The sequence below is a fragment of the Mycteria americana genome, chromosome 7 (assembly GCF_035582795.1).
Source record: "Mycteria americana isolate JAX WOST 10 ecotype Jacksonville Zoo and Gardens chromosome 7, USCA_MyAme_1.0, whole genome shotgun sequence".
Classification (NCBI taxonomy): domain Eukaryota; kingdom Metazoa; phylum Chordata; class Aves; order Ciconiiformes; family Ciconiidae; genus Mycteria; species Mycteria americana.
The window spans coordinates 6,384,401-6,409,474 of NC_134371.1; the positions used below are offsets into that span (position 1 = coordinate 6,384,401).

Here is a 25,074-nt window from a genome sequence, read left to right on the forward strand (position 1 = left end):
AAAACACGGAGAAAGGTTGCTGCAATGCTGCTGCTCCTTCTGCTTTGCTGCACTTCTGGATGCAAAAATAGCTGTGGATGGGGATGAGGCGTGAGGAAAAAAACGGCTGCCACCATATCGCTGCAGCCGGCAGAGGGATCTCGGCAGGGTGACAGGAGCCTGGGGACAAACCGGGCCGGGGCTGAGGGAAGCCTCGGCAGGACACTGCAGTCACACGGAAGCACAGCTGATGTCTCAGTTCCCACCAGAGAAAGGGCCCTTGTCCCAGGGTCAGACTGGCACCCTGGCTCATGGGGAGGGGAGCTGCACAGATGCCCAGAAGGGACATGCTATATATATATGTATATATATATATATTTATTTTTTAATATGTATAAATACATATATATATGTATTTTTATATATATATATTTTACATATATATATTTGTATTTTTTAATATATATATATGCATACATACATATTTATGTACATTTATGTATTTATAGCTTGTACTTACGGACACGTATGCTGTCAGGCACGTGACAAGCGAGGCCGTGATGGCGTAGGGGATAGATGTGTTGGGACTCTTCGCTTCTTCTCCCGTGGTAGCAATGATGTCGAAGCCGATGAAGGCGTAGAAACACGTCGCAGCCCCTTTGAGCACCTGTGTGGAGAATCGAGCACCTGAGTGCCAAGAGGGAGGCTGGCACCCAACCGGGGAGAGGGAACGGAGCAAAAATGAAGGAACCAGTTCTGCCTTGTCTGAGCTAAAGGGCGAGTGGGGGCAGATCAGGGGGTGCACACACAGAGCTGGGCATTCCCATCTGGGGACTGACCACGGGACTACCCATAACCCAGTGATGTGGTCGAGGGACAAGATTTCAGCGTGCGGCCCGAGTCACTGGAGGCATCTGCAGCTCACGCGTGGTGCACCACAAACCCGTGCCCGCACAGTGCCCGAATCTGCTGGGTGATCTTGGCAGCGACAGAGGAGACAATTAACCAATTTCAGGTTTGCTTTCACAATCCTCCACCCCAAATCCGTTTATATTAGCAGGGATTTGGAGCATGTTTACACATTCCATCTTAGCAAGATATCTCATGTGGCAGCAAGATCCGCTAGCAGAGGAAGCAGAAGAGAGCAGCAACGGCCAGACGTGCGCTGCTTTGCAAACAACCTCTGTTTTGCTTGGAAGCTGCAGACAGGTTAGGAGCACACGTTGGAGCATTTGGAAGAGGGATTATTTGTACTGTTTAGTTATTTTTTTAATGTGATTTTTTAAAATATACAAGATTAGCAAGGATGTTTATAGGAAAGAAACGCTGAAGCAGGCGAAAGACTGTGTGGCTATGAGGGAGCTAATTTCCAGTCGTAAAACCCTCGCATACATCTAGCTAGCTAGCTGGCTACCACGTGTCCATCACACCTCTGTCACCTCCGCTGTCTGGTGACGGAGCACACAGTAAAACTCACCTCTTTCAGGGGACTACCTGTAATTACCTTTTTAAAGTATATCACATGCTCCTGAGGATCTCATGCTTGTGCTGTGGTGGATTTACTTTTACAAACAATCTGGGAGACAAACAACCAGCTGAAAATGATGGGAGGACCCTATCGGTTTTGATGTGTTTTGGATATGTATCTTTCAAAACTATGGGGTTTTTTGCCAGGAGATATTTGGTGAGTTGAATTGGAACAAACCAGCTATTTTCTATTTTCTCTTTTTCATTCCTATTGTGTAGCATAAAAAGCCAAGCACAATCCAAAGGTAAATATGACCTGTGCTATCAAATGGGCCTCAGTGCTCTTCTCCTCACTGTTGTTCTCTGGCAGAGAGGTATTGATTTACTGAAGGGAGGTGCAGGGACTGTATGGCAGCCTGGGACCCTTTTAGTAATCAAGACTCTTGGTTTACTTTACTTTCTTGCTTATTTTTCTGCACAAAACCCCGATGGAGTTGAGCGGTGTAAATCTGAGAAATTATCTTGGGTTTAGGCCAGCTGAGATATTTTCAGTCTCTGTTCATCCTTGGACAAAAACCAGTGCAAGCAAGCTAAAAAAGCTAAATACGTCCAAATTCTCAGTAAGCTTTGAGGGAACATCCATAAAATAAGTACTGGCAGGTGGCATTATGAAGTGCTCAAAACAAATGCTTGAGAACATTGTTGTTGAAAACCAGCCAACACAAGTATCTCCCCCTCCGCAGAGGCTGGGCCAGCTCCTCCTGAGCACCCTGTCTTGGATGACCACTGCATTTTGCTCCATTGCCTGGCCATTAGTGACATTTCCTGGTGTATACTTTCCTGTGGAGTTTAGCTCTCCAGGAGGACATCTGGGAAAAGTTCTGAGTCTCATCTAAGAGCTGGCAGGAGATACGGGCAAAGCATTGCTGTACCCTCTGGGTTTGGTGGAGCGAGGAGGTCTGGATCCAAGCCTGCAGTGGTGGAAGTTGGGGGTCCCTGGCCAAAGCGCAGGTGGGTTTGGCAGGGTTCAGATTTGGAGAGTGCAGTGGAAGCAGGGCGCGTATACCACGAGCAAAGCGGAGCGCGTGGCAGGTGGGTGGCACCGCCGAGGTGCTGCGTGTCCCTCCGTGCGCCCAGGACTTACCCCCGGCCATCCAAACGGCAGGAATTGCCCTTCAGACCAGTTGTGACCTTTGACATAGAAGAGACCAGCGATCATGATGAAGATCCAGACTGCCAGGTTAATGACGTTGAGCACGTTGTTCAGCCCCACCGAGTTCTTCACCCCCATGGCCACGATGATGGTGACAATGACAGCAATGACCAGAGCAAGAAGGTCAGGGTATGACTCCTCTCCTTTCCCTGGGTGAGAAAAAAGAGGTGTGTAACTCTCCATCCATAGCTGTGGACAGCATCTCCAGAAACTCTGTGGGGGCTTTTAAAAATCCTTTTCAGACCCTGAGGCTTTGCAGAAGTCCTTGATCTCATTGCAAAGGTGGTCTCCAGATGCCCCTGCCTCCGCTAGCTAAAGCTGCTTCATTAAGGAGATAAATCCTGATGCCTCAAGACACTGTTAGGAGTTTTGTGAGGGCAGCAAATAAATGATCAGGTCCTAGTTTGCATAACATGTATCTGCCAAGTACTAATTAAAAATCAATCAAGCATTAATTTTTCATGACACAGGTACAGGACAGCTAGGGTTTTTTTACTTACTGGTAGGAACCATGGACTGTTGCTGGAACTGCTGGTCATACAGGACCATCATAGCCCTGAGTTTCTGCACGGCAGTACTGCAGATACCAGCTTGTACTCTCTAACAAGGCTCTGCGTGTGCCTGGAGGGGACCGAGCAGAGTGCTTGCACTGGGTGAAGTGCTCCTGCGCTGTCATTAGCCTCTGACATTCAACTAATTTTTCTGGGTGCTTATTCTGCTAAACGCCAGCTCATCCCCAAGGGGCTCAAAGTATCGTGTGTCCCATCTCCCCAAATCCTGTCTGTGAACCAGACTGCAAAGGCAAAGTACCAGAGGCAGGCGGATGGTAAATAATGAATGAAGCCTAATATCCATGTCTGACTTCTGACGAGCTTCCAATTACTTTTCAGGCCCTAATTAATGCCGGTAGCTATGCACGGTGTGACGCACCTAGTCCGTTCAACGTCCCAACGCTGTTGATCATCCAGTGGCTGATGGTGTGGTTGGCCAACGAGTCGAACATGCTGCTGAGGGCACTGGCGCCCGCGGCCGTGCCGATCAGGTACTCCAGGATGAGGTTCCAGCCGATGAAGAATGCCACGAACTCCCCCACCGTCACGTAGCTGTAGGTGTAGGCAGAGCCCGTGGTCTTGGGGACCCGCACGCCAAACTCAGCGTAGCAAACGCCTGTTTAGAAAAATACAAAGCAACATAAGGAAAATGTGCTTGGAAAAGGAAAAAGTAAAACTGCCTTGGTCCCACCTGCCTGGAGGTGTCAAGAGGTGCCCAGGGCTGTAGTCAGCATCAGAAAGAGCCCAGAGACATCGCAGGGGGCCATGGTGACCCTCCCTCCCCAGTTGCTTGGCTTAAAAAGCAGCCCATTTTCCCATTAAAATCAAGCTGTGATGGAATTCTTTTGAGGATACACAGTTCAAACTACCCAAATCTTTACAGCCTGTTGTAGAAGAGCCTTCTCACAGATGTGTGCCCCTGATGTGGGAGCCTCCGGCATGGCCAGCTGCAGCCCGCACAGACACACAGCCAAAGCTGGGGGGAAATCCAGGCACAGGGAGCAGAACTGGGCAGTGCTGGTGGTGCGGTCCTTGGAGCACTGTTTCCCTGCTGTAGCTTTGGTGGTGATAGACACCTCTTCTTCCCCATGCAACAGTGACGCCATGAGATGATTTTTGCCAAGAATGCTTCTCTCAAGTGTTTTATTTGTGGTATCAATATACTGACAAGCTCCCAGTGCTTTTGGCTGCAGCCCTGGGAAAGGTGGTTGCAGTGAGAGCTGCCAGAGGACAGTGTTCGGGCACAAGGAGGTCAGGGATGGTTATAGCCATTGCATGGGATCCTGGACCAGTGTTGCCCAGCCTCGTCCTACAGCAAGATGCCACAGGAGGGCTCACACAAGGCTTCACCTCTCCCTGCCCCGACTGTGCAATCTCCAAATGCTTATCTTGGGTTATTGCTATGCCGATCCAGGCACGAGCACCGTCCCGCTCATCCCTGCTCTCATTCGTACCCATGCAAGAGGAGTTTGAAGCCATCTTACATAGAGAACGTAAGTTATATTAACCCTTAAAAATGTTACATGTAAGTCTCATTCCGAAGAATAATTGCAAAACTAACTTTGCAGAAGAAGAAAAGAAAAGCAAAAAGAAGTATTTCACTGGAACTGTTTGGGAGGAGATTTCAATGGACTTGAATACCTTCCAAACTCCTTGTGTACTTGCTATGTCAGGATACTTTTCAATAAAAACCTGACCCTGACATATTGCTGTCTCAGAACAACCATTACCTTTTATTTAAAAGGAATGGACGGACTTAGTCATAAATTCCCCAAATATTAGTCAGAACAAGTGCTGGAAGGCCACACTGCATCCTGCATGTTTAACACTGGTTAAGCCCCTGCCCTGAAGACCCCAGTTCAGCTCGTACGAGTTAATGGGTTAGGGCTGTTATTATCGTTGTGTAAACATGTAGTAATTATTGAGTTCTTTATCAACTACTTTTCTCTATTTAGAAGATAATAATTGCTGCAAAATTGCAATCAGTTCAGTATAGAGAGAGGAATGAATAATTTATAAAAACCTTATGAGGTCGCTGCTCTTACTGTAAGTGCAGTTTTTACACAGTACAAACACAGAATTATTGAATCCCTAAGCTGAATTCGGTGGTGGTTCTTTTCTTGGTATTGGAGGATTTTTATATTCCATTCACTGTTTAACTTGCATGCACGATGCTAGCAGTGCGTTTCAATGGGACTCTTGAAAACTTGATTTCTGTAAAGCAGGCCCAACTGCAGGAGCAGCAAGACGTGCCCATCACCCAGCCCTACAGACAGTCATTACTCAAAACTGATGAAAAATGCATGCACTTGGCAAAGGTAAGACATTCATGGATAACTACAGGCCTGAATGATTTATGAAACAGGTGCTCTGATGGGGACCAGTATCTAGTTTCTTTCTTTGATGGCCTTAAAAATCATATAATCTTTCTTGGAGGCAGCTGTACTTTTAGCCAATGACAAGATAAGGCTTAAAGAGGATTGTTATTGGTACAGAATGATAACAGCAAAGCAAAGATATTAATATGGATAAAACGTTTGAGTTTTCAATTATTCTACTAGGCTCCCCAAATAGAAGAGTAATCTTTCACTATGCATTGCATACAGCAACACGTTGTGGATATCTCCATTAGGTATCAGCATATATTAAGAAAATAAACTATATTTTATCATAGCATGCAATATCCAGTCCAGGGGACATGAGATGCAAGATCTGCTGTCCATCCCTGATTGCCACTGGCCGTATCGGATGGCATTAATCAAATCACTTTGCTTTGCAGTGCTGCAGGTCCTCCATCAGAAACAGGGTTCACAGCACTTCCCTCTCTGCTTAAAAAGGAAGATAATATCATAATTTATTAGGGTGCAGATTTTATCTGGGTGCAGATAATATCATAGTTTATTAGGGTACAGATTTTATCTCACTAATCCACGCAGGCGGAGGCTGGGCACACTCTCCCTGCCACGACTCTTTGAATTTGGAGACAGATTTCTTTTTTTCCCCCCAATCAAGAGTGATTGCAAGTTTCTGCAGAAAAAAAACGAACACAGGGGTTGTTTGGAAGAGTAGTCTTTTTACAGAAGACCATTTCTTTTCCTTGAATATCAGCTACACTGTGTAATGTGACAGTCATTACGCTGGTGTAATTATACAGTTATTGACATTATTCAGAAGGACATAAACACAGCTGAGCAGTTTGGTCCATGACATTGTCCCTTCCAAGATCCAATCTACAAACCCCCATTTTTCAGATTTAATTGACCTCTCCATTCTCTGGTTTGTCTTGTTTGGGGGTAGGAGGCGAGGCAGCCAGCAGCTTTCCATACAGCGCATGTATATGGGTTAGATGTTTTTGTGTTAGCGGTGGCTTGGGGTCACGCTGGGCATCCTGACCTGCCTGGTGGGGACTTTTGCTGGTGAGCGGTGCCTCAGCAGGGCAGGAGGAGGGACCACGAAGTCCCCACTGTTTTCAACCTCAAACTCCAGCGTTGCAACAGCCGCTGGGCAGCACAACTGGTGGTACAAGGGGCCGGTGCAAGAGCCACAGCTCAGTGCCCCCTCTTGGCTGCTGTCTTGCTTTCGGCGTGCTGGGGCGGCGGTGGCCGTGGTGTGGATGCTGACCCTCCCGCTGCCGCCTGGCACGAGGACACAGAGGGACCATGAGACATCACACAGGGCACTGGCATGATGGGAGTGATGTTTTAGGTGAAACAAACCTTTGGGGAGGGGCCTTTCAGCAGTGCTGGAAGTAACACCAATTAATTCATGCTACCATGCAAGAAATCCAGAGGGACCATCCTTCGTTAAACAGGAGCAGCCAATTTATGGAGGCAAGTATATGGCAAAATCCTGTTTTCAGCAAGCCACTGAGCCCGTCCATTGTGTTTCATGATCACTGTGTGCAGGTATATAAAAGGCAGCTCCATAAAGAAAGCTTCCTTAGAAAAAGGACTCCTATTTCTCCAGCACCGCCCAAGCAGCTGCAGCTGGAGCCCCTCATCCTGGACCTTGTCCTGTAGCCAGGCAGCACCTGAGGCACATGCTCAGCTCTCCCCTGCTCCATTGTGCACCCTGGCTATTGCTGAGCCTGCTCCCACATGGGTACCAGGTAAGAGCGTGGCAATGTGCTCCAAAACCGTGTGGCTTGGTGCTTGAAATCCCCATCAAGGGTTGCTGGGGTGGCAGAGCAGTTCCCATGGGAGACAGAGTCTCTTCTTTTTTTGCACAGCCTGGCACCGAAGCCTGTGGGGTTGTGTGGCAGAGAAAACTATCCCACACTGGTAACCATCATGGGGGGGGGAACCTGACCCTTGCCTGAGCTCACAGCTTGCAAAATGCGATCAACAAGGTTGTATTACTTCAGGAAAGGGGACTACTAAAGGGACAAGCAACAGCTGGTGGAAAAGGCTGTGGAGAGGGTAATGGGGTTGGGTAAGATGGAAACTGCTGATTTTTGCCAAGAAGGGGTTTTGGTTAGAGGTGGGGGTGGGAGTGAGGAATGCCGGCGGTTGCAGCTGATGGAGGGAGCCTGTGGTGTGCCCTGCGCTGGAGGCTTTGTGGAGGGCGGTTGGGCAAATGTTTCTGTTTGAGAGCTGAATCAAAGGCTTTCCAGTGAGAGGATGAAAGAGATTGATTTAATTTATCAGTTTAATCAATGATACTATGTCTGTAAGTACCCTGACAGGGCACATGTTCCTTAAACCTAGGGGAAGGCATAACTGGAATTTGTCGGGTAGATGAAATTGGAAGAATCCCTATCTGAAACTGGGCTAAACAGCACGGAGGGATTTAGGGATTTACCACCACTGGGACCTGCCTGGCAGGGCTTCCCCACGGCTGTCGCCCAGGGGAGCCGAATGGCTTTGTGGAAGGGGCTTTTTTAGCCAAAACCCTCCTGGGCTCACTTTGCAGGCAGTGGGATCTGACTCTGTGATCTTTAACACGTGAAGGGAAAGCAGGCGATCTAGTGGTCCCATCTAGCCTTAAAACTGTGAGAAACTCCTTAAAATCTGTCCGTGCACACTTGTCCAAACTCAGTGCCCGGTACACCGGGAGTGACCAGGATGCGAGAGCTGAAATCACTTCCCCCATGAGCCCGATAGCCCATCTGGCTCCCGAACCCTTGCTCAGTTTTACTTGCCAAAAACATGTTGCTGTTATAAACAATAGCAGCATCAATGATGAAGTGAGGAAGCGGCCAAGAAGACTATCAAAACACTGCATCCTTTGCAAAACACTTTCCCAGGGCTACAAAAGCAAGTGGAGATGAAAGCTGAGCGGGAAGCGGCACGGGCTCCTGTGGGCGAAGGCGGGAGGAGCTCCCCGCTGCGGGGCAGGGCTCGTGTCTGGGGTGAAAAAACCCCTTTTGGAGAACAGTGTGGGTTTTTTAGATGAGACCCACCCAGGCTCCATTTGCTGTTAGTTTGCATCGTGGCCAGCGAAACCCTTGCAGAGGAGAGAAAGCGGGCAGCGGGAAAGGATAAAGACATTGATGCTATCTACTGCCCTGGTTAAAAAAATGGGTGGTTTGGTTCATTTGTTGTGATCTCAAATGAGCATCAGATCTCAATGCATGCTCTCAGCTCTTGTTCTGGACTGAACCAGTGGCAAATGTGTCCAAGCTGCCTTGTCACTGGGGTTTAACTGGGGAGCAGGGAGGCAGGACTGTCAGCGTGGTGGTCCCCAGCCAGCACCGCTGGGATCTTTCCCTGGCATGGCTTTGGGGAGAGCGTGACACCCATCCCTGCGCTGTGCCAGGGTTGTGCCTCTGGGCTGCAGGGGTGTAGGGGGTTCAAACGCGCTTGGACTTTGGTGGGATCTCCATGGAGAAGCACTGCAACTTCCAGGGAAAGAGCATGATATGCTTCCACCTCCCCCTACAAAAATCCAGAGACTTTAAAAGCTGAGCCGGGTCATTTTTCTGTGTTTGCTGTTCCTGTCTTCTATCAAAGCCCTTTGCCATTTACTCAAGTTTCCTTATCCAACTCGCAGATAAAAGCTGGATACCAGACTGACACAGCATGCAAAGTCCTCCGAGCAGGGAGAGCAAGAACATCACATCACCGTGTTACCACTGATCTGGAAAGGACAAATGCCAGCAGTACTGGCTGCATATGGAAACCGCAGCTCAAGCCATATGCTCAGCTGGGTTCCTACGGAGGAGATGGAATTCACCGGCTTTTCACGAAAATACATAATTACTCTCTCTCTGCACATTTGTTTGAGTTTTTTGTTTGGAAAGTCAAAGAGTGATCCTGTGTGAATAGGAGCCAATAAAATCAACTCCAAAACTAATTGAGGCATTTTTTAACTGTTAGCATTGTCCACAACAAAAGAAGCTGGCCCTGGTGCTCCCCAAGCCACCGGTAACCTTCCTGTAGAAACAGGGTTTCCCCCAAGCCACGTTGTGCTCTTGCTCCAGTGCTGTGGCTTGGCCGTGCTCTCCACTTGGGACACGCGCTACAAAACTCTCAAATGTTTCAAAATATATTGACCACAGGCTCCATCCTTGGGGAGGCCGTCAGCAGCTCATCGGGGTAATTATGCTTGGGCTGCTGGCTCCCAGTACAAGGTTTGGTCTGACATTTGGGCAATGAGAGACAGTGCACCCCACGAGCTGGGTAAGCCCAGTGTGAAAGGGTGTTTTTAGTCTATGGGGAAGTCGCTACCTCCTCGTAGCTTGTGCTGCTGAGCATGGGTCCTGCCACGCGTCCACCCACGAATGGAGCCAGAGGATGCACGAGATGGCACGTTACTCAAAAACCCACCCACACGACTCACCTGACAAGATGGAGGCAACGGCAGCGATGATGAAGGAAACAATGACCCCGGGACCCGCCATCTCCTTGGCCACCAGGCCGGACACCACATACATGCCGGTGCCCACGCAGCTCCCAACACCGAGGGAGATGAGGTCGAGGGTGGTGAGGACCTTGGCCAGCCTGGCACCCTGGGCGGCAGTGGTCCCTGTGCCCTCCAGCATCGACTCCACGGGCTTGGTGCGCAGGACACGGGCACGCAGGGCATGACCCGCTGCCCCCCATGGCACCCGCCGTGGGTCCAGGCGCGAGAAGAAGCCACTCATGGCTGGTGCTGGTCTCGGCAGAGGTGGGTCACAGACGGTTTCAGCAGCACCCGCTCAGGGCTGCGGCTGCATCTCTCTCCTGCGCTGGTGGCTTGGCTGCAAGAGAGAAGAACACAGTTTTTAACTGAAATAGCAAAGAAAGAGGGATGTGCTCCACAGGGAGGAACCGAAAAGGGCCCCTGAGCTGGTTTCTGGCTGGGCTCCAGCGGTGGGAGAGCCCTGAAGACCGAGAGGAGCTTTGTTTTTGCCCATGATGCTGATCCGGAGAAATTTCCTTTCTCCATCCCAATTATTTTGTACAATAGAGATGCTCTGCCCCCCTTTATGTTTGTCTGCATGGTTTTAGCCCCAGTTATTAATACAGCCCCATAAGCAGCAGGAACCTGATACCCTCCAAGTGCCCATTACGTGCCCTAATTGCTAGCAAAAGTGATGATGGCTATGTATAACCACGAGGTGCTGGTGGCCACCGTGGCACCTCGGGTCCTGGTGGGGACCAAGCCTGGCCCCAAGCTCAGCCACACCACAGTACGTCCTGGGAGTGGGGATGCTCCTGTGGGCACCGTGTCTCAGCCTACCATCGCTGTGTCCATCCACATGAGACCTTCTGGGGGACATTGCTGTGCTCCATCTGCACTGCAAAAAAAAAAAGAGAGTCTGGGACCACAGCTTTGCTCCTATATCCAGCGTGTTGAGACTGCTGCCTGCCTGTGCCGGGCTGCAGCTGGCTACGGGGCTTGATCACCACGAATTGGCCCTTACAGGGACAGGTGATTTTTTTGGTGCTGTAGAAGTTGACTCTTGCAGCTCTCTGGCTATTCCAGTTGATTTTTCTTTTTGCGTGCTACCGTTATCCTGGTGAACCCTAAAGGGAAAAGTTTTAAAGGGTGCTGCTTGTTCGGGTCCCAGTGAACCAGTTAAAAAGAGTCCTTGGTGTGTTTTCTTCATTCAATTTATCACTTCATTTTTGTAGTTAGTTAAATACTCTTTTAGGAAGACTTTTTTTTTTTAATTAAGAGGTGTTGTTTTCCTGGAGTAACTGCAACAAGCTTTGGGGTCCGGCTTCTGTGTGGTTAAGGTGAGCTGAAATACAAGCTCGGCAGAAGATTTAAGACTGTCTTAAAATTGTCTTATGTTTCCAAAGCATGAGATTGTCTTAAAAATCATGAAATTATCTTGTTTTGCTCTTTCTCTGTGCTTTTTTTAAGTCGTGTTTTCAAGAACTATTCAGCAACTGCCATTTCCCACTCTCCATTCTGCTGTTTTTTAGCAAATCCATAGTTCTCAGGTGAGCTCCTAATACCAGCAGTAATGACTTCCTAGTGACATATGATGACTTCTTGACTTTGAGGAAAATAACACGAATTGACAATCTCTGAATGCTAATATAAGGGAACGAAAAAAATAGTTTATTAAATATGAATTTTAGCCTGGCAGCTTTCTTCCTGTTAATACAGATTTTTTTTTTTTTAATTGCCTTGAAGACAAACCAATTATTTTTCCATCGTTACATCCAAAACAAATTACCTTGTGTCTACCAGCAGCCTTGTGTTGCTGGCGTTTATTAAATAAAACACAGCATTCGTTTCATGTTTTGGTTGATCACAGTTCAAATTGTGCTGATTTTTTTACCTTGAGCAACCACAAGCTGAAAGGCTGGATGTTCTAGCTAAGAATTATAACAAAGAAAAATTGTTACCGCTGTTGAGCAAATGTGCATCTTTGGGTTGAGAATAAAAACTGGGTTTGGCTTTTGGGTTGCTCAAGGCGTCAGCTGGTTTGCGGCGTGGGCTGGGTTTTACTTGCTGGTTTAAATGAAGGTTTGTGTTGGAAGGGGGCAGCTGAGCCGGAGCTCAGTGGGTCTGCGCCAGCTGGGACGAGGTAGAGCAGCCCTCGGGGCAGCGTGCCCATGTGCTGATGCCTCCAGCGTGGCTCTGCTTTGCCAGGCTGTGTTTTGGCCATGGAGAAAATAACTCTAACCTAAGTGAGCACTACCCAAATTCATCCTCTTTTTATCCAAAGCACAGCATCTCTGAAACACAGGCTGGCAAAGAGGTCTTGCTGCACTCCACCCAACCACTTCCCATCCTTTATTTAATTAGTTTCTTTACTGGGACTTTATGGATGCTCCTAGTTGAGTTTGAAAGACTGAGGTTGCTATGGTTAGGTTTGCATCAAATTGACTTAAACTAGCCAAGAAGCTGGGCAGAAGTATCCATCTGGTTTTTGAACTGTTATAATCTAGACGCCCTTATCTCAGAGCATTTTTCTCCTGCAGTTTGTACTGTAAGAAAATATCTTTCCCAAGTGAGCCCATCCTTGGTTTACTCATGGAAAAATCCCATTGCAAGGTGAAAATAAGAGATACTGAAGAGTCAGTTCTTAACTCTTGTGAGGAAAAGCATAATGAGAATCAATGGCTGGAAGTTGGGGCTGGACAAATGAAAGTTGGGTGATTAACTATGGGAAGAGATGAACACTGGGAAGAGCTGATTTGTGTCTCTTGATGTCTTTACACCATTTCTGGATGCTTTTATGAAGGTTATGCTTGTCACAGAGGAGCCACTGGGCCACCAGAAGAGGAAGGATGGCATGGGATGGAGATGCCGAGGCGGCAGGCTGGTCGTTGGTCCCATCACCAGCTTTGTGCTTGGGCATGGGCAGACGTGCCCTGTGTTTTAAGAGGGTTGGGGCTGATGTGGTTTGAGATCAGCAGTTTTTCATCATCTTGTCTGCAGTGTCCGTGGGTGGCTGCTGAAGGGTTTGGGAAGGGTGGCATATGCTCAGGTCTCGCTGGAGGGATCCACATCCACACCGCAAAAATTAGTGCATCTCCCAAACTGAAGAGAGTGGAGCGTGACGGATTCACACAGCCCAGGTCACTCTCAGGGCACACCAGGGTACAGAAATGACCTTCTCACTCTTTGCAAAGAACCTCAAGGGAAGACATGGCAGTCTTGTCCAGGAATAAATTTTAACTGCTAAAATAATGAAAAACTTAAATATTTTAAATGGTTTAAATTTAAAAGAGGAACTGACTGGTTGATCTGTGATGTTCCCAGATTTAGGCTGCTGAGCTGTTCCAGCTGCCCGGGGCCAGGCTGGGACCAGGTCGTCCTGTGTGGCTGCCCATTGCCGTGGGGCAGCCCAGCATAGCCCTGGGATTCATACAACCCCTCCTGAGTCACCAAGGGAAAAAATCCTCTAAAACATCTGAAATGAAATAACTCTATAATTGCCGCTATATTCAATTAAAGCGATCATTCGAAACTATTCCAGATGTTTAAGCGAGATCAGCATATTGCTGTTCTGTAGCTTGGAAAACATCCCTTCACTCCACTTAAAGCCATAAAAAAATCTCATGGATGGCAACCATTTACATGGGGCAGAGACGGTTCGTTTCTGCTCTGCTCCACTAACCTTGGCTAGCTAGAAGCACGCAGCGAGAGGGAAGGAGAGTTTTTACTTGTGGTTTTTATCTGCTCTCTTCATTATAAACCCGGGACGCTTGAGGGAGCTGTGGCTCGGAGGGGGCAAGCCCGACCCGGGGAGCTGCCGGCGGGTTTTGGAGCTGCACAGCTCTCCATCATCAGGCAGTCTGGGTCGGTTTTCCCCGGCTGCCGCCTCACCGGCTGGCACTTGCTGCTGCCGCCGCGCGCTTGTTAGCAACCGCTGTTTGTACCGAAACACTCTTCTTCATTAGGCTAAATTAACTAAAACAGCAATCAAGTCGGAAGGAGAGGTCTAGGTATTCACAGGCATGGATCTTCCCTAGTGTCTGGGTCGGTGTTGAATTATTCCTGACGCAAAGCTGCTTTCTGCCGGCTGCCCCGTGCCGGCGCGGTGCAGCGTGGTGCCCCCCGGCATCGCCCATCCTCGTCACCCCCCGCAGCTCCAGCTTCCCCAGACAAGCTTCCCCATACCTCGCCTGTGCTTTGGGATGGCTTATTTGATTTTTCTGTTAATGACTCCCCTCTGTCCAGGAGTCCATAGGGGTATCCTTAAGCAAAGACCTCTATTAAAAAACGGTGGGAATGCAACAAGAAACAGAACATTGATGGTGATAAACAAAAAAAGAGAGCTCCTGTTGGTGTATTGATAGAAATCCAGGCAGGGGCACTCATTAAGAGGAAAAGATTGGATTTCTTCTGGTTTTCATGGCTCACAGAAGTAATTATTACAGAGAAAAACTTGCTGATGCCCCAGTAGCAGCTGGGTTGGCACAGCCCCGGCACAGGGGACAGCAGCACCCAGTTTGCTGCAGAGGTTTTTATGGGGGAAGTCCCTTCCTCCTTGCCCAGGGGAGATGTGCCCCAGAAATGCAGGACTGAAGCAGGTTCCTATCAAACCCCGAGGCGGTGCCTGCTGTGGACCTCAGAAATAGTAATACAGATGTTTACAGTGCAGCAACAACAGCCCTCAGACGCCCTGCCCGCGTAGGGGCTGCATGCAGAGCTGGGCTGCAGCATCGCCCCCGGGAAAAGGGAGCTCAAAGGCTCAAGACGATGCGAGAGGTGGCTCAAGACGATGCAAGGGGCAGCTCCTGGCAGCAAACCCGCTGTGATCCCAGACGAAGGACAAGAGAAAGAGGAAGAAACGTGCTAGCCTGACTTCCCTGCTCCCCCCCCCCCCCTTTTTCTTTTAATTACTGGCTCGGTAACAGTGAGGTGGACTTGTATGAAGAGACACAAGATACTGAATTTCATTGCAGCTCCTCCAGCAGGCAGAGGAATGACGTCAGCGGCGCGATGCGGCGCGGCGGGAGCCAGGCAGCAGCTCCGGTGGCCGCCGACCAGAGGGACGCCTTCTGCCGGGGCTGCTCGTCACGTTAATGTTTTCACTGCGAATGCGATTTGATTTGGAGTTTTGTGTGCTTGTTTTTACAGTGTTGATCCCCAGCTGGGCTGCCACTGTAAAAGCTGGCTCTGTCTCCATCATCAGCCCTCCTTAAAGGGATTTAGAAGCCAGGCACAGAGCCGAGAGCCAGTCCTGGCGCCGCACACGGGCGTCCAGCTTCAGCAATCTGGCCTTGTGCCTTTGCTGTTAGTTTTGGGCTCTTTTGTTTTCAATCTTTCCATTTTTCCCTCTACTTAAGCAATTCAAGTGGAGCTGTGGTTAATTTAAACTAAAATTCTCGCTAAATTAAATTAGTGATATATTTCACTCTTAAGACCAAGTTTCTATGTTGCATGAACTAAAAAATTCAGGGAGTTTTTTTTTGTGTGTCTTCGTAGCAAAATGGAAGTGGAGGGGTTGAACGGCACTTTCCTGCGTTACTTCCACCTGTTACTTTAAGCTCTTTACCAATGTTAGCACTGCTGTAAAATAGCTAAACATCATTATCTTCTTCTGACAAATAAGCAAAATAAAAGAGGAAACAGATAAGGCAAAGACCAAAGACATAAGACAAGGGTGCCACACACCCAGAGCCAGCCCCTGGAGTCCTTAAACTTTGTATTCTAGTCTCTAGTGCAAGAAAGAGTCAAAAGAGCATAGACATATAATCCAGTAAAATAATTATCATGTACATAGAGATTACCCTCTTTGCCCCTCTCCAGCCTTCAGAGGGGTGATACAGTGTGCTGGTTTACCCGCTGTTGTCTCTGGGGAGAGACCAGGCTGCCCGAATAACCGGGGAAAAGGCGGAGGGAAGGACGGGAGAGATGTGAAATCTGCTTTTTGTCTTGCAGCTGGTGGGTCCCAATTCCTAAGCTAAATAGCTAATTCAGTATTTGAGCACCGATCTTTGCTCGCCGTCATGGACACGGTGCCCAATGAGGAGGTTTAGGTGGCTGAGTGCTCATCTTCCTGCCTGGATGAGGAATAGGCGGGAGCTGAATTAACACACTCAGACGTGAAATTGGAGCCGGTCGCAGTGAAGGCCAGCAGATCCCTTGATACTGGGTCGTTCTAAACTTTGCCAGGGTTAATTACATGCCAACCTCACAAGCAGTTGGTTCAGGTTGTCAGGGTCCCTTGGGAGCCTCTGGAGCACCAGGCTAGTGAGTAACAGCTCTGGGGCTGGAGGGATCAGTGTTTTCCTCCTTCCTAGAGGCTGGATGTGTTTGGAGGTAGCACCTATAGCTCTTATAGCCTGCAGGGGATCGAAACCCAAATGCACCGTTCGCCCTTTCCCAGATGCTCATGGGCATCCCTGCAGGTGCATCCTCTCCCCTTAGACAGTAAATCCACCTCCCCAAGACATCATGTCCTTCTCCCTTGTGCCTGTAGAAGGCAGTCCTACACCTGGCATTTTGGATTTCCACTTGTTTTCTGCCCTTTTTGTATGGGTACCAATGATTCCTCATGGTGCAGAGTGGTGTAGGACTGAGTGCAGAGTACTTATGACAGATACAACAGTCTGTGAGTGCCGAGCTGTAAGTAATGCAATATGCCTGAAGTGCTCCATTTGTGTTTGCAAAAAAGCTATTTAATCACTAGAAGGGAAAAAAAAAAAAGAGAGAGAGGATTATGGAGAAAGAAGTCTAATCAACTTGCACATTTTCAAAAAGGTCTAGTTTGTCATTGTTGTCTAGAGATGGCAAAGTAAAAGCCTTAAAAAATGTAACAATACTGCTAATGCAGGGAAATTACAAATCAATAGATGGGTGAGCTGAGCAGGAGATGGGGAACCAGGAACTGCTCTAACAGGCTCCCTCTATGAGAGTGATGAAACCCCATGAAATTAGTAAATTTGTTCCTCCAACAGTAAAATGGAGAAAGTAGCTACCTTACAGAAGTGCACGAGTGGTTAATTCAGGTGGGTTTTCTAAGAAAGTGGAGGAGAAACCGTGCCAAAATCTATTAACGCTCCCCTAGCCGTACCTTGTTGAAAACAATATTGCTTTTGTACCTGTCCATGGTCATCTGCAGAAGGACCCTTGTGGCTCTATGCACCTTCATGCGCTCATTTGTGGCGGCTGCATGATTTTGCATTTGAAGCGCAGATATTTATACCAATGCTCGTGGCTATCAGATACAGCCTCCCCCATCCTTTTGCAGTCACGAGCCATGGCATGATCGAACAAATGAAACTCCTAAAGGAAGCTATGCTCACAGATCCGGGTGCTCAGACTGTTTCAAGGACTAATGTGCTGACCTCTGAAATCCAGGAGTATAAAACACTGCGAGCCAGGTGCCCAGGAACCGAGATTCATCTCGTGTGCTGGCACGTACTTCTGCCACCTTCCCTCTGGTTTTAATAGTAGCAGCTCCAGACCCTGAGCCGTCACAAGGGGAAAAGGCATCCTCCTGCTAATTTGGTATCTTCTTCGGATGACAGCGAGTTGCCTGTTTGCAATGCTAGGTAGGTATTGTTCTAGCAGTGCGATTGCTGTTGGCATCAGCAGAGTGGTTGCCTTGCGTTTGCAGCTCTGGGTTTTTTCCTATTTTTGGGTAATGGGTTCTACTTTCAGTAGTTACTGCTTTGATGAGATACATGTTTTCTGTAACAAATCTCACTGTCAGAGTGGACAAGGGCTGCCTTTGTACCACTGAAATGTTTAGGCCCGGGTTACCCGGTCTCTTCTAGAATTATACTCATTTAAAAACTGTCTTTGCTTTAACAACATGCAGGAGGAAATCTCTGTAATTACTGGGTTGTGCTTTCTTTTTCTTTCCTCTGTGGATCCATACTTTTACACTGCAGAATGAAAGTCATTACAGTTTGCTCCAGGCCAGCCATGAGAGCTTTTTTCATTTGACATAATTCTCAGACCGGGTTATTTATTAATGTGTGAGGCTCTCTAAACAAAATGGATTTTTACTGTTGCGAGAATCAGGCTGATGCATCATTATGACAACTTATTTCATTTCGGGGTAGCATACTGAATTTCAGTGACAAAAACACAAATTAAATCTTTCAGTAAAGTGCCGATTTAACACTTCGGCTTTGTCATCCAAACCAGAAAAAAAAAAATGACCTGCGTCTCAAATAGAGGACATGAAAATTCACTATTTCTAAGCCTCTATTTTTATTTTGACGATTGCTGCTTTTATAGAGGTTCCTTTATTCCCCACTAAGAAATAGTTTTTTCCTCTCAACACTGCCTCTCTCTTACCAGCAGTCTTTCCGGCTTTCTATAATAATTTAGTAGGAGTCTGAACTGGTCTTGTACGCTGTAAACACGTCGGGCTTACAAACACAGTTCAGTTCTTGCCGAGTTTCAGATGCATTTCTCTTTTGTATGTGCGCATGGTCTCATTAGTTATTGTGTTCCATCAGCGGTTATACAAGTGTAATTGATTATGCCTCGCTGCCCCTTTTCCATGATTTTGGCTATCAGCTAATTAATGCAGGAGAGGTTCTCAAAGATATACTTTCCTCAGAAGAAGCTGGAAAGACACATTCTTCAATCCCGAGCCTACTAAATGCTCCAGAAGAAGCAATAGTAGTATATGCAAATCAACGGGGTTTTTTTGCATATGAAAAAGGGAGTCTAGAGCTGCGGGGTAATTTGGCTGGTTGTAGCCTGTGTCACTAAATTCCTCAACAGAAGTGTGAGGTAGATTCAACGCACTTCCAAGGAAGTGAATAGCAGCTTCTGCTGCTTTTATTACATGTTTGGCTGCTTATTCTTATTATTCACTAGGACAAAAAAGCCTTGCCTTACATGAGTAATCCTCCTTGCATTTCAACACAACCGATTATATGAGTAATGTGAGCACAAGTTGATCAAAGAAGATGATTTAGAATAAAGTTTCTATGTGTTTAGTCATTTATCATCATCAGTCAGGCAAATGCACTGCAACACCTAAGTGGTGTGTAGGGTGAGTAATACCTGGCGTTGTAGCATGAGGGTTTTTTGACATTTCTCAGTAAATGAGTTATGAATGCACATCTAAGACTAAATCAGCATCTAGGATGGTACTAGTGAAGCAGAATTAAATGAAGAATGATGTGTTCTTAAAAATGCTAATAGCATAAAAATTAGGGTATTATAGGATTCCTGAGTGACGTGTACATGCTGCCCGGAGATGTCCTTGTGTAGCAAGGGAGTCAGCACAAGCCAACATGATTACCTTTAGCTTAAAATCTGTTTGCTATTGAAGCCCTGGTAGCTAATTGCATATTTGCTCTTAGCATCCCTTACCAGTGAGACCCTAAAACTCAACATCTTTCACTAAGGCAACACATTTTGTCTCCCAGCTACAGTAAGTAGAGTCTCCCCGTGGTGTGCTGCCCTGCCTGGCAAGTGTAACTCGACTGGTGTGCCCGCATGCAATTAAGAGCAGAAAGCAGAGTTGCTGAAATATTATTGCTGTAGTTCTTGTTTGTGCTGGAGCTCTCAGCCAAAGGAACTTGACATATTCCTTCTTTCTCTCTTAATTTACTTTGTGCAGAGTTGGTGACCCTGGTTATTAATTGCACATCTCCTGATCCCTGTTGCTCCCACAGCCATGTAATGAGTGGAACACACCTGCTGTTGCCCAGGTGCTTTAGACAAGGCTGTGGTGTACCCAGATGCCTCCCGAGCGCCTTGCTGTGGGGCTGGAGTGGCACGAGACCTGTCGCCAGTGCTTTCTGCCTGTTCCCAGCTGAGGATGAAGGACAGGCAGGAGAAGCATACATTTCCTTCACTACCAGACTAGGGTGTCTAAATCCTACCTGGAGGCCACCCTAGCATTCCAGGGCACCACGGAGCAGCTGCTTGTTTAGTATGACTCAACAGATCCATCGCTAAGACCTGGTTCAATAATGCTCAAGCGCACGTTTAAAGCTAAGTTTTAATCATGCTGCTGTGGGTGGAACGTGCCCAGATGTGCAAGTGGTGTCTCAGCCCAAAGTTTAAAAAACTTCGTTGAGTAAGACCCAGCCTGCACTCAGGGAGCTGAGGACCTGCAGGAGTGGACCAAACCACCAACTTAGGTCACGGTCACTAACAAGCAAGAGTCAGAGGCTGCCGAGAGGGGCTGCCCTCTAACCCACACATTTGGTTTTATAGACGTTTACCTAAAGTTTCAACACAGACACCCCCATAGACACTTGTAGCATGGCACCAGTAACGCATTTCCCTACAGGCAGCAAACCACTTGATCCTGTAACTCTGTCCTCGCAGAATTAGGATGTGGTGCTTGAAAAACCTGCGCCGCAAAAGCTCTTCTTCTGTTCACCTGCCAGGTATATTTAATTTATGGTATCATGCATTTCAGTAAATTATTGATACAGTCACTGTGCAGAGGAACAGAAACAATAGAGTCACGTGCTGCATGGCTCCACCTCGCTGATTTTGTTTCATAAGTGCCTGGGCTTCACTCTGACAGTTTTATTGCAGGAAAAAATAGTTTTCTCCTAGGGGTGTTCCAGCCTGGTGACAGAAAGGGATGGGCTGCAGTGGGAGCGTCAACGCTAGCTGGAGCACCCAGCCCTGTGCCGATGACTGCATAGTCTAGAGGCAGGGCTGCTATTCCCTGAGCCAAGGAAACATATACAAGACAAAAATTGCCCAGTACTAGAATGCAGTTTCCAGTTGGCAACCGCAGCTTAGCTACATCTCATTGCTTGTAAATGAAAAATAGTTTAGGAATATCTGTTGTTCGTGGATCTAAGTTAGAATCTGCTCCCATTTACACCATGGGTGGCTTATTGAGTTCAACAGACTCACCCTGGACTGAGGTGAGACTCCAGCCAGGTTTTCATATCCATAGGAAGTAGCTTAAAAATGCTTACTATATTTCTTGACTCTGGATCCTTTCACATCCCTAGATCTACTGTCTCTCACAAGAATGACAAGCTCAGGCCCAGCCATGGCTTTATATTTTATAGAGAGCACCAATCTGGGTGTGACTTTTTTTTTTTAATTTTTTTTTTTAGTCAGTGTGAAAGATACAAATGCTACCCACCTGCTAATGGTTTTTTGTGTGACGTAGGAATCCCACTACCGCACACGGATGAAGAAGTATTTGATTCTTTTTTACATTCTTACATTCTTATTTTACAACATGTTGCTTAAACATATACGTTATGATGATTTTAATAGCTCAGGTGCTCTGAAAGCAAAGTTTTGACTATTTGGGGGCTAAGAAGTCTGAAGGACTAAGTATATTCTGTTACAGACTACTCTGTTATCCTCCTCCTTTTTTTTTCATGAAGAGCTTAGGATTGTATTTATGTTTGTGTAAGTTATTGCCATCCTATTTGCTTGAATGTTGCAAGGCTTCACAGGAAAACCATTAATTTAGCCATTGAGAGGTTATTCTGTTCTCATTGAATTTTCTAGAAAAACTCCTGTTGCCTTCAAGGGAAGATGGATGAAATCTTATAATATGTGTGTGATTTCAGAACTGAGAAAACAGACTGTCTTGTGCTCAAGAAGGAAGTAGTGTCAAGTCAGCCTATAAATATATTCTTTAAAATATTTTGGGCTGGAATCCTTTCTGATACGATCCCATCTGAGACTCTGAAGTTCCATAAAGAATGAATTTCCATCATTTTCATATGATCCTAAAAAATTAGGTAGAAGGGTAAGATACGTCTTGACTAGGGAGTCAGTCATGGCTCCCTAAGGAGAATGATTTATGTTTTAAATTGCTTCACTTTACTGCAATATGCACAAAGAAAGAAATTACTTTTAGGGAGAGTTAATTAATGAAACAAGTTGGAAAACTGGGGGATTCAAAATATAAGTTGGTCAGTCATTTGTTCTGCTTTTGGTATGTGGTCAAAAATCCCACCTACTGGGGATGTTGTACTTGTCTAGAGGAGAGGCTGGGGCACCTGGGAGCAAAGTTGTACACCTCTGGGCCTGACTTGGGGAATTAAGGATCAACGGTACCATTAAGTCCACCGAGTTCATTTTGTCTGAATCACAGGCCATTAGCTTCCAGGCAGTTACTCCTGCAGGGAGCCCAATGACTTGCTTTGGCTAAGTTACATCTTTTGGGAGGACATCAAGTCTTGACATAAACAGATGGAGAATCCAGCAGGTTTTCTGATAGCTCCTTCATCAGGTCATCAGCCCTCCACTGTTCAAAAATGTGATCCCTCACTTAAATGAGAATGTTTTGGCTTTAGCATCTCGGCACTAGTTCATGTTGTGCCTTTCTTTGGCAGATGGAGGAATAACTCAGTGCCTAGTAATTTCTTTCTGTAGTGGCTCTTAGATTCAAGAATCAAGTCACCTCCCACCCTCCTTTTTAATGGAGTGAGTTGCTCAGGTGCTGTAATTCCTCCACTGTAAGGGCCTTTCTCTGGTCCTTGACAGGCTTTGGCTTTTCTTTCTTTTTTTTGTTTTTGTTTTACTTCCAATTTTATTGTCATTTTTGTTGATGTCTACTCTATTCTAGCAGTCTCAGTTTCCAAAGGCTGAGGTAAAATTTCCTTCCTACATCTCCCCTTACTGAGCAGCAATTGAAAGAGGCTTTTTTTCCCTTGGTCTTGTTCAACAGCTTGTCCTATTGCAGTTACTGCCTTCATCCTGTCTTCTCAGATATGTACTGTACATTTGACTTCACTTTGAGAGGACCCAAGATTCTTTGTCGGCATCATTTACTACTCATCAGTCTCAGTTTTGTTGGCCAAGTTCAGCACCTTTGACAGGTGAAATGGGAAATAGCACTTGGGCCTTGGATCTCTGCAAGAACCCCTTACTTCTCTGTTCTCATGGAACAAGGGTTCCCCATGGAGCAGTACATTTTAAGAACAGATAATTAGTCAGTTTAATCTAGGTAACTTTTCACTCTACTATTTACAACATGTTGTTCAATTACGGTAAGTCGTATGCCTTAGCAATGTGTACCAATAAAATGAATACATGTAAATATCTTTAGCAATCAGACTTTCAGTCTCATGACATGTTTTGGGCAATTAAACAAATGCCTTGGCATGTTAAAATGTTCTTGCCTACTACTTAGGGACACTGGGAGAATTAATTAGTTAATATGCTAGATGAAATCAGACATGGCCCTTTTGAGCCGAAAGTCTTCTCTGGGGTCGACAAGAGTAATACTGCTTCCTGCTCCTCCCAGAGTCTGTGTCGATTTAGGAAGCCCTATATTAGAGCTCTCTAGGTACAGCCCGTGACAGGAAGGCACTAAGTCGATGGCTATAAACTAGCATTTAATAGGCCACAAAACCTGAGCTGGAAAGCAATTCTGAGAAAAGAGATTAGGATTTTCAATACAGTGATGCTGAAGTGCACCTACCGGGGCTGAGGTGGGCAGACGGTTGGTATTAGGGAGTTCGAAAACACCCGTGTGGAATTGATAAACAGCACCGAGTCGGGGGTGACGTAAAAAGGAAGCTAACTCCATTACCGGGATCTAAGTCAGAGGGAGTTTTGCAGGCGCCGGCGGGAGGACGGAGCCGTCAATCGGGCCCGTGTGCGTGGGCCAGCCGCGTCCGTGGGGGGCGGCCTCGGCGGGGCCGGGGGCCGCCTGCGCCCGGGGCCGCCCCGTCGGGGCTTCAGCACCGCGGACAGCGCCCGCCCGGCGCTGCCCGGCCCCACGCGTGATGCGGCTCCGGCCCGCGGCCCCCGCCCGCGCCGGCCCCCGGCGGGGTAACCTGCCCTCGCGTCCTTGCCCGCCTCCCCCTCGGTTCCTCGTCCGCTCGGACTCCTTCTCTGCCTATTGCCCCCCTGCCCGCAGCGTCCCGACCTTCCCCGCACGCGCTTTGTGCGGTAACCTGTAGCGAGAGCTGTCGCTTCGGTCAGGCCACCCGGTATTTCTCCTCTCACTCTGTTTTTCCCTGTTTCCTATCGATCCCGCGCCGTCAGCCCGGACGCCCCCACCTCCTCCCCTCCGGTGAGTGCCCCGGCACTTTGTAAACACGGGGCCGCAGCCTGGCCGGGGCAGCGGGACGCCCAAGCGGGCTGGGGTCCCCCGGGGACGCTCCCCTTGCCGCGGCCGGCCCCGAGCGGGGCAGGAGCCGGCCCCGGGGGGGGCGGGGGGGGGCATGGCCGCGGCCGCCCTCACCCTCCCCCGCGGGGCGCCGGGCCAGAGCTCTCCCGCGCTCGGAGCCGGGCCCCCGTGCCCCCCGCACCCCGGGAGGCTCCGAGCCGCTCCCCCCGGGCAGGAGGCTGGCAGCGCGGGGAAGCGCCTTCCCCCCCCCCCGGTCCCTTCCCTTCCGTCCCTTCCTTCCCCTCCCCGGTGGTGCGCGCACTCACCGCCGGGCGCGGAGGGCAGCGGGCGGGCGATGCTGCGGAGCCGCCGCGGGCGCGCACCCCGGCGGGGGCGGCTGCGCTGCTGCAGCCGGCGGGGGGGCTGCGCTGGGCACCGCCGGCCCCGGCTGCCGGCCGCGCAGGCAGGGCGGAGGGAGGGAGGGAGGAGGAAGGAGGGAGGGAGGGAGGGAGGGAGGGAGGAGGGCGCTGCAGCTCCTCAATTATTCAGCGCTTCCCCATCTCTGCGCCCTCCCCGCCTGCCGCATGTGACCGCCCGGCAATACTCACGGGGCGAGCCGAGCCGGACCGGGCCGGGCCCAGGAGACCTCCCTGCACGGGGCTGCCACCCCCACGGCCGCGTCCCCACCCATGGAGTCCTCTCTGCCTGCCCAGGTGTCCTGAGGGCTGCGGGCGGCCTCCCCCAAATTGCCTGGTTGCTGAAAAATAACTCTCCTGGCTGCCTCCTCCAGAGCAGGGTTTTCCTCACCCCAGGGACAGAGGGTGGGGGACCCCCCTTTGTTTTCTCCTTGAGCCGCACTGTGAGATTTGGGTGCTAATGCTGTAATCCCGGAACAGGCAGAATTAGGACTGAAATAATGCCTCATGTATTGCAGCATGCCGTCTTGTCCAGCCCCCTGCATGGCCTGGCTGGGAGGAGTCAGATATCAGGTGCAGGATGTATTT

General features: G+C 48.4%; 1 protein-coding gene across 2 annotated transcripts in view; it reads right to left on the minus strand.

Moving 5' to 3' along the window:
• Window positions 1-24,524, minus strand: part of SLC7A14 (solute carrier family 7 member 14) — a 34,322-nt gene extending 9,798 nt beyond the window's left edge. For both annotated transcript variants that reach the window (XM_075506868.1, XM_075506869.1), the window contains exons 1-5: window positions 24,397-24,524; window positions 9,991-10,390; window positions 3,590-3,826; window positions 2,591-2,808; window positions 500-646 (exon numbers count right to left, since the gene is read on the minus strand). In XM_075506868.1, the coding sequence (XP_075362983.1) occupies window positions 500-646; window positions 2,591-2,808; window positions 3,590-3,826; window positions 9,991-10,294 (906 nt within the window). In that variant the 5' untranslated portion in view covers window positions 10,295-10,390; window positions 24,397-24,524. The remainder of the gene's footprint in view (window positions 1-499; window positions 647-2,590; window positions 2,809-3,589; window positions 3,827-9,990; window positions 10,391-24,396) is intronic.
• Window positions 24,525-25,074: the final 550 nt, after the last annotated feature.